Raw genomic sequence first — 7,889 nt, forward strand, 5'->3', positions numbered from 1 at the left:
GCTCGCCCCCGAGCCCTCGCCTTCTCCCCGCAGCACGCTCACCCAGCACGCCCGTCGCGCGCTCGCCTGGCCCTCGTCGCCTGCTCGTCTCGTCGCAGCACGCTCGCCCAGCACGCCTGTCGCGCGCTCGCCCTTCCGAGCGCCCTTCCCATCCACCTGCCCGCTCACCCGCGCGAGATCGCCCTGCCGCCTGCACGTTCGCCCGCGCGAGCTCGCCCCGTCTCCTGCACGCTCGCCCGCCCGAGCCCGCCACCTCGCCTGCACGCTCGCCCTCGCGAGCCCAGGTTGCCCCATCGCCTCTTGCTCACCTCCGGCTCGTTCTATTAGTCTTATTCCACGAGTCTTCTCCCACGCTATTTCCGGGTCAGTTTTCTCTCCTATCTGTTTAATTATCCTTAGCACCCATGTCTTCATCTGATTCCGAGTCTAGTTCCTCGAGTGGCTCCGATAAGTCTAGCGAGTTTAGTGAATTTAGTGAGTCTAGCCAGAGTAGGACTTCCCTAGCTGATCCTGAATTTACCCACGATTCCCATGAGGAGGAAGTCAACACCCACAGTTGTCCTGGTAAGGAAGTTCGTCATGTGACCCAACAAATGAACATATCTGACGCAGATAACTTATGGTACGGTCATTTGTCATCCCACATCCCTTCTGGTAGCGAGTCAAAACTTAGGACTTTGTGGCACGTTCCTTCCTCTCTCCAGATCATCATTCGTAGCCCAGAGGACCGGCCCTATCTAGCCCCTAAAGGCTGTTATACCTTCTTTCAGCATCATTTTGATGCAGGTCTTCGCTTCCCCTTATGCGATTTCCTCCAAGAATTGAGCAAGTACTATCAGGTGCATTTAGGTTTACTCACTCCCAACGCTCTCCGCTTGATAAGCTGTTTCGTTGCGTTATTCCGGGCCCTAAACCTCTCTTTGAATTGCACCACCTTCTCCTACTTTTTAGTTATGTCCCGATCAAAAGAAGGGCCTTTTATGTGACCTCCCGGTCTAGTCACAAACTCTTCGATGGGGCTCCCAGTCATGTGAAGGACTGGAAAAAATATTTCTTTTTTGTTCAGCCCCCTAAGAAATTGACCTGCTTCACGGATTGGTATCCTACTTTCATCAAACACAAACTTTCCAAGGGTTATACAAAAGATAAGGAGTATCTGCAAATAATGAGTGTACTAGGAGACCGATGCTTTAGCATTCCCCAACTTCTATCTGAAGATCTCATGTGCCACGTCGGGTTAAGTCCCGCAAAAATTAAGCTGAAGGAGGACCCGGTAGATATTCTCATCCCTTCACCCTTTCTGTCTCTCCTTTGCTTATTGTGTTCTTTGACAATATTCTGATTCGGTTCACTGTTTTTATTTGCAGGTGTTAGAGTCATGAATGCTGCATTGCTTCGCGAGATTGCGAAAAAGAAGGCTCAGAGTTCATCATCCGCTCCCCAGAAGTCAGTCGTTCCAGCAGTCACGATGGGGACAAAGGGAGACTGTTATGCTGCTGAGAAGAAGAAAACAGGTTCTTGCTCTACTACTGCAAAGAGACCTACTGGCTCCCCTACTGCTGTGAAGAAAAAAGCAGGCTCATCCTCCTCCGCCCCAAAGCGAGCCTCTTCTCCGCCTCCTCGAGCCAAGTCGCCACCTCCGTCCGGTAAGAAGAAGGCATCCACTGATCCTAGCCCGTCAGTCTCACAGCATGGTAAGCATAAGATTTCTGAGATCTCAGTTGTATCGGTCTCTTCTACAGAAGGGTCCGGGTCAGATGAGGGGCCTCCCCCTGAATCGGGGGTACATCCTCTATACACCCCTGGATTCGGCCATTGTGGGGCGGGGTCCTACTCATTTGGCTAAGAAGATAATGTATCAGCTTCCTTCCGACGCGGATGCAGTGTTCCTGAGTTCACTGGGGTGTTCTGAACTCACTCGTCGGACATGCAATAGTATCACTGAGGTATATTTCTCCCTCCAGTTTCTAGATTGAAGTCCGATACATGTATAATTTTATTATCGTCTTTTCACTCTTGTTTGCTTATCCAGGGCATGATGTACGTAGGGGAGTTGGTGGAGCGGGCTAATGACACTCGATCCAGCGCCTGCCAAGAGTTACGCGAGGGCAAGGCTCTTCGTGAACAGCTCCAGGCTACTATTGACGAGATGAAAGTGACGCATGCTAAGGAGCTTTCGAAGTCCCAAGCTCGAGGTGACGAGATTCTGAAGGAAAAACAGGAGCTTCAGCGACTGACAGAGAACCACGCGAAGGAGAACCAGAGGCTGAAGGAAGAGTCAAAGAATGCTTGAGCTGAAGCATCACAACTCCGTAGGGAACTCAAGGACGCCAAAGCGCTACATGCTTCCGAAGCCTCTGCATTCAAGGAAGAATTCCTCCAGTCCGAGGAGTTCAACGATGTCTGCGCCCCTAAAGCTTATCATTTCCTGGAGATGGGTTTCGAGGGTGCAGTCGGCCTCTTCAAGGCTCAGGGCTATCATCCGCCAGGCGCCCCTACTGACTTCATAGACATTGAGAGTTTCGTAGCGAGTCTCCCCCCCTCCCCCCCGATTCTTAGACCGAGCTCCTTTACTTATGTTATTTTTCATTTACGCAAACATTGTATGCCTTCAGGCCATATTCTGTTATTTTCTGCACTGCTTTACTTTCCGTAGTACTATGCAACTTTTGCGATGTTTACATTTGGTTATTTCTTTTTGCGCACTTTTGGCATGTACGAACTCGTTTTCTGTCGTATTGAGTATTTTGCGTTTGTATTCACTACTTCTTCTAAATTTATCTCCGATGCCTTTAAACCACTAGGGTGAATAAAATCGACATACCTTAGCAGGAAAATAAAAATTCAACATCTCCACCATCTAACTCTTCTGCTAGGTGATACCTTAGCAGGAAAATAAAAATTCAACATCCATACCTTCTAACTCCTCTGCTAGGTGATACCTTAGCAGGAAATTGAAAATTCAACACCTCCACCCTCTAACTCCTCTGCTAGGTGACACTTTAGCAGGGAAATAAACATTCAACATCCCCACCATCTAACTCTTCTGCTAGGTGATACCTTAGCAGGAAATTGAAAATTCAACAACCCCACCTTCTAACTCCTCTGCTAGGTAATACCTTAGCAGGAAATTGAAAATTCAACCCCTCCACCCCCTAACTCCTCTGCTAGGTGACACCTTAGTAGGAAAATATACATTCAACATCCTCACCCTATAACTCTTCTGCTAGGCGATACCTTAGCAGGAAAATAAAAATTCAACATCTCCAACATCTAACTCTTCTGCTAAGTGATACCTTAGCAGGAAAATAAAAATTCAACATCCATACCCTCTAACTCCTCTGCTAGATTATACCTTAGCAGGAAATTGAAAATTCAACACTCCCAACTTCTAACTCCTCTTCTAGGTGACACCTTAGCTGGAAAATAAACATTCAACATCCCCACCATCTAACTCTTCTGCTAGGAGATACCTTAGCAGGAAAATAAAAATTCAACATCCCTACCCTCTAACTTCTCTGATAGGGGTGATCCTTAGTAGGAAATTGAAACTTCAACACCCCTACCGTCTAACTCCTCTGCTAGGTGACACCTTAGCAGGAAAATAAACATTCAACATCCACACCCTCTAACTCTTCTACTAGGTGATACCTTAGCAGGAAAATAAAAATTCAACATCCATACCCTCTAACTCCTCTGCTAGGTGATACCTTAGCAGGAAATTGAAAATTCAACACCCCTACCCTCTAACTCATCTACTAGGTGACACCTTAGCAGGAAAATAAAGATTCAACAACCCCACCATCTAACTCTTCTGCTAGGTGATACCTTAGAAGGAAAATAAAAATTTAACATCCCTACCCTCTAACTCCTCTGCTAGGTGATACTTTAGCAGGAAATTGAAAATTCAACACCCCCACCCTCTAACTCCTCTGCTAGGTGACACCTTAGCAGGAAAATAAGCATTCAACATCCTCACCCTCTAACTCTCCTGCTCGGTGATAACTCAGCAGGAAAATAAAATTTTTTCCTCTTCTTCCCAAATCTGCTCCTTTACTAGGTACAGCCTTAGTAGGAAGATTTAATTTTTCTCCTGCCCTCTGCTCCTATACTAGGCGATGCCTCAGTAGGAAAATTTAATTTTTCTTCTGCACTCTGTTCCTCTACTAGGCGAGGCTTAGTAGGAAAATAAAATTTTTCTCCTGCCCTCTGCTCCTCTACTAGGCGATGCCTTAGTAGAAAAATTTAATTTTTCTCCTGCTCTCTGCTCCTGTACTAGGCGATGCCTTAGTAAGAAAATAAAATTTTTCTCCTGCACTCTGCTCCTCTACTAGGCGTTACCTTAGTAGGAAAATAAAATTTTTCTCCTGCACGCTCCTCCTCTACTAGGCGACGCCTTAGTAAGTCCTGTTCTCTGCTCCTCTACTAGGCGATGCCTTAGTAGGAAAATAAAATTTTCCTTCTGCAGGCTACTCTTATAGTAGGCGATGCCTTAGTAGGAAAATTAAATTTTTCTCCTGCCCTCTGCTCATCTACTAGGCGATGTCTTAGTAGGAAAATTAAATTTTTCTCCTAGCCTCTGCTCCTCTACTAGGCGATGCCTTAGTAGGAAAATAAAATTTTTCTCCTGCACTCTGCTCCTCTACTAGGCGATGTCTTAGTAGGAAATTAAAATTTTTCTCCTGCCCTCTGCTCCTCTACTAAGCGATGCCTTAGTAGGAATATTAAATTTTTCTCCTACCTAACTCTGCTCCTCTGCCAGGCAGTGCCTTAGCAGGAAAATTTAATTTCAATATCTTCACCTCTACTCCTTTACTTCTGGTTCTGTCCTCCTTCCTCTCACCTGCACCTCTCTTTTTACCACCTCTCTCGGCTCCCTCCACCCTACTCCCCCTGGGTTGGTTTTCCATCCTTCTATACCATTGGGCATCTTCCAAGTTTGCATATTTTTCCGTCCGAGCTAACAAGTCATCATAGCTCGACGGAGGTTTCTTGACCTGCGATTTGAAGAATTCTCCCCCCCCCCTCAGTCCTTGGGTAAAGGCACTTATCATGATGTCAGGGGTAGCCGGTGGTATTTCCAGTGCTGCACTATTGAAACGCTGGACAAATTCTCGCAAAGTTTCAGCCTCTTGTTGTTTCATCACAAACAGACTCAAATAGTTTTCTGGTGTCTCTTGCTGCTGGCAAATCGGTGCAAGAAAACTGTAGAAAAATCTTCGAAAGACGGTATGGAGTTGGGCTGCAGGGTATTAAACCATTGTTGGGATGACCTCACCAATGTGCCTAGAAACACCCTGCACCTGACTCTATTTGAATATTGATGCAACAGAGCCGCATTCTCAAATCTCCCCAAGTGTTCCTCGGGGTCAGTATGTCCGTCATACTCACCAACGTTAGATTGTCGGAAATTCGGAGGAAGCCCTTCCTCCAAGATGGCTAGTGAAAAAGGGCTTCTTCTCTTGGGTACCCGCGCCCTGCTTCCTACCTGCTCCCTCAACCTCCGTATCTCCTTCCACATCTCCTCCATCTCACTAATCTCCCCAGTTGGGAGGGGTTGCGTCTCCTCCCCCTGCTCTGGTGGACTTCAACATTTTCCTCACACTCCTGACGGGCGGTCTGTTCCTCTACAAACACAGACTCTTGATTCCTTTTCATGGCCTCATCCACTGTCCGAGTGATAAATTGGCCCAACTGCTCCAGGGTCAAGTTTCCAACGTTCTCATTGTGACGGGTTTGCTCGACCCTTGTCTCGTGAAGGGGCTGCTCGGTTCTTGTCTCTTGACGATGTTGTTCCTGTCTAATCTCAAGACGCGGTTGTTCATGTCTTGTCTCAACATGAGACTGTTCGGGTCCTATCTGAGGACGCGATGATGCTGAGGTAGCTCTTCTACTTTCTTTCCTGCCTACCATCTCTACGTCTCAACTCAAGCCTTACCACAGACGGCGCCAAATGATACTCACGGAAAATTTTGGGGTCTGCTACCAGCAAGTGTCACTAGTCCAGACGCAGGTTCGAAATTACCCCGAGCCTGAAATCACGAATAAGATTGTTAGAAGGGGGCCGAGAGGGTGTCTCGGCGTAGCCCCTCCGACGCTCAAATCAGAGACTGAGGATATATGGGGGGAGCAGCTAAGGGTGCTGCAGAAAACAATATAGTGAATGCGAAATCATACGCTCAAACCTGGTATTTATGGGAGAATACCTGGGCTGGTCATGGGCCCTTCACCTGTGGGCCATAGAGATGGGCCGGGAGTTTTGGTCTGATCTTGATGGGTTCATCCATGGGATATCAATATATATAAAGTTTACTACAAAAAAAGTGAATTACCGACGGTTTTAAAACACCGTCCCTATTTAAAACCGTCGCACATGAGCGACGGTTATCCATACACCGTCGCTAATCTGCAACGTGTTATGAACTGTCGCTGATTGGCGACGGTTTTAAAAACCGTTGCTATCATGAGCGACGGTTAATGAGCGACAGTTTTAAAAGTAAATCGCGATTTTTTAATAAAACCGTCGCAAATAGTGTCGCTAATTAACAAAAAATATAGAGCATTCCCGTCCATTTTTCTCAAACCGTTTCACTTCTGATACGGAGCTTGAAGTTTCGAGGCGACCATTGAAGCCTTTCCCTCTCCTCTGTTAAGGTATCTGTTAAATTGATTCGGAATCAGTTTCTTTACGCCTATTTTCCGAACCTGCAATTGGGTTTTGGCTGGAGTTTTCTGTTTCTTGTGCCCTTATTTGGGATTAGGGGCTGCTCTTGTGCTTCACTGTAGGACGACCATTTTTAAAGGGTGTATTGGGCGCCATGGATCCACAAAGCCAGACCACTTCATTGCAGCGACTCCAGAATGTCGAGAAGGTACATTTTCAGGGTCTACGCAGTAAGATAGTTGTTCAAAATCTGCCATTGATTACTTTAGTGAAGCATATGATTTCTAATGTTGATTTGTTAGAGGATCGTAAGGGTTTTGGAGCTCGCTGGCGGGGTTATGGAGGAAATGGGGAACCCTAGTGGCCCCAAAAAGGAGCTTGTTAACAGCAGTTGCGGCGAATTCATGCAATCAGTCAAGGTTTAAATCTACTTCACTTTCAACCGACTGTATCATTAATATCAATTTCTGTGTGTTACGCTTAATTTTTTGCTGCAAGTTTGGAGCTTTAGATCAAAAAGAGATGTGAGGTAATATTAATAGGCTTGCTGATAACTCAATATTTATGGTTTAAAATAGGACATTCAAGTGACGCTGCGTGAGGAAATCAAAAGCGCGTGTGAGTATCGGCCATTCGAGAAGTGTGACTATGTCCCGAGAATATCTAATGAGGTTTGTTGCAAGAAGCTAGAATATGTCATTGCACAAGTAGATGAGATGAAGCAAACGATCGAGGGATATGGTGATGCAGCTTGAGGTGTTTTACTTTATTCAATCATATGTAAAGGTTGATCGCTGTTGCTGGACGTGTTCCTGGCAATTGAATTATAGTTTTCATTGTCTAGAGTTTTTGAGGATAAGGGAAATTTGGAATATGTTGAAAGACAATGCATATTTATGTAGAAGACATTGGCAGAAGAACCTTAGCTTTTATTGTGAAGAATGTTTTTTCGCTCAGGTGATGATTTGTGAATTCTATTCATGTTTTTAATGTCTTTCTACTCTCCAAGTACAAAATGTTCGGCACTTTGTGATATGTTTTCTGTAATCCCTACCGCATTCTTTTCGTTCAATGCTTGGACGACTGGAGCCGTGTAGTTTCTAGAGCTGCATTTACACTCTCTTGTATTGTTGAATACTGATCGAAACCATAAATGGCTGTAATTCGTAGACTTTTGCTTGAATATTAATCTTGGATTGGAAATGTATGTGTAAAGAGTTATGTA

General features: G+C 45.6%; 2 protein-coding genes across 4 annotated transcripts; both read left to right on the forward strand.

The window, feature by feature from the left end:
• The first annotated feature begins 1,129 nt into the window (after window positions 1-1,129).
• On the forward strand, window positions 1,130-2,325 carry LOC140958801 (uncharacterized). The gene is made up of 2 exons (XM_073416369.1): window positions 1,130-1,946; window positions 2,033-2,325. Exons 1-2 carry the CDS (start codon window positions 1,692-1,694, stop codon window positions 2,291-2,293), a joined length of 516 nt encoding a protein of 171 aa, XP_073272470.1. The 5' UTR covers window positions 1,130-1,691; the 3' UTR covers window positions 2,294-2,325.
• Window positions 2,326-6,516: 4,191 nt separating this feature from the next.
• LOC140963354 (mediator of RNA polymerase II transcription subunit 11) lies at window positions 6,517-7,889 on the forward strand. 3 transcript variants are annotated; one of them, XM_073422652.1, is made up of 4 exons: window positions 6,517-6,654; window positions 6,787-6,872; window positions 6,967-7,083; window positions 7,243-7,620. In XM_073422652.1, the coding sequence occupies exons 2-4, from the start codon at window positions 6,819-6,821 to the stop codon at window positions 7,417-7,419; spliced, it is 348 nt and encodes a 115-aa protein (XP_073278753.1). In that variant the 5' UTR covers window positions 6,517-6,654; window positions 6,787-6,818; the 3' UTR covers window positions 7,420-7,620. The 3 variants fall into 3 exon arrangements, with proteins under 3 accessions (XP_073278753.1, XP_073278747.1, XP_073278763.1); XM_073422646.1 differs by having other exon boundaries at window positions 6,582-6,654; window positions 6,762-6,872; XM_073422662.1 differs by lacking the exon at window positions 6,517-6,654 and adding an exon at window positions 7,769-7,889 and having other exon boundaries at window positions 6,661-6,872; window positions 7,243-7,460.

Source organism: Primulina huaijiensis, chromosome 2 (assembly GCF_012295235.1).
Source record: "Primulina huaijiensis isolate GDHJ02 chromosome 2, ASM1229523v2, whole genome shotgun sequence".
In the NCBI taxonomy this organism is placed as follows: domain Eukaryota; kingdom Viridiplantae; phylum Streptophyta; class Magnoliopsida; order Lamiales; family Gesneriaceae; genus Primulina; species Primulina huaijiensis.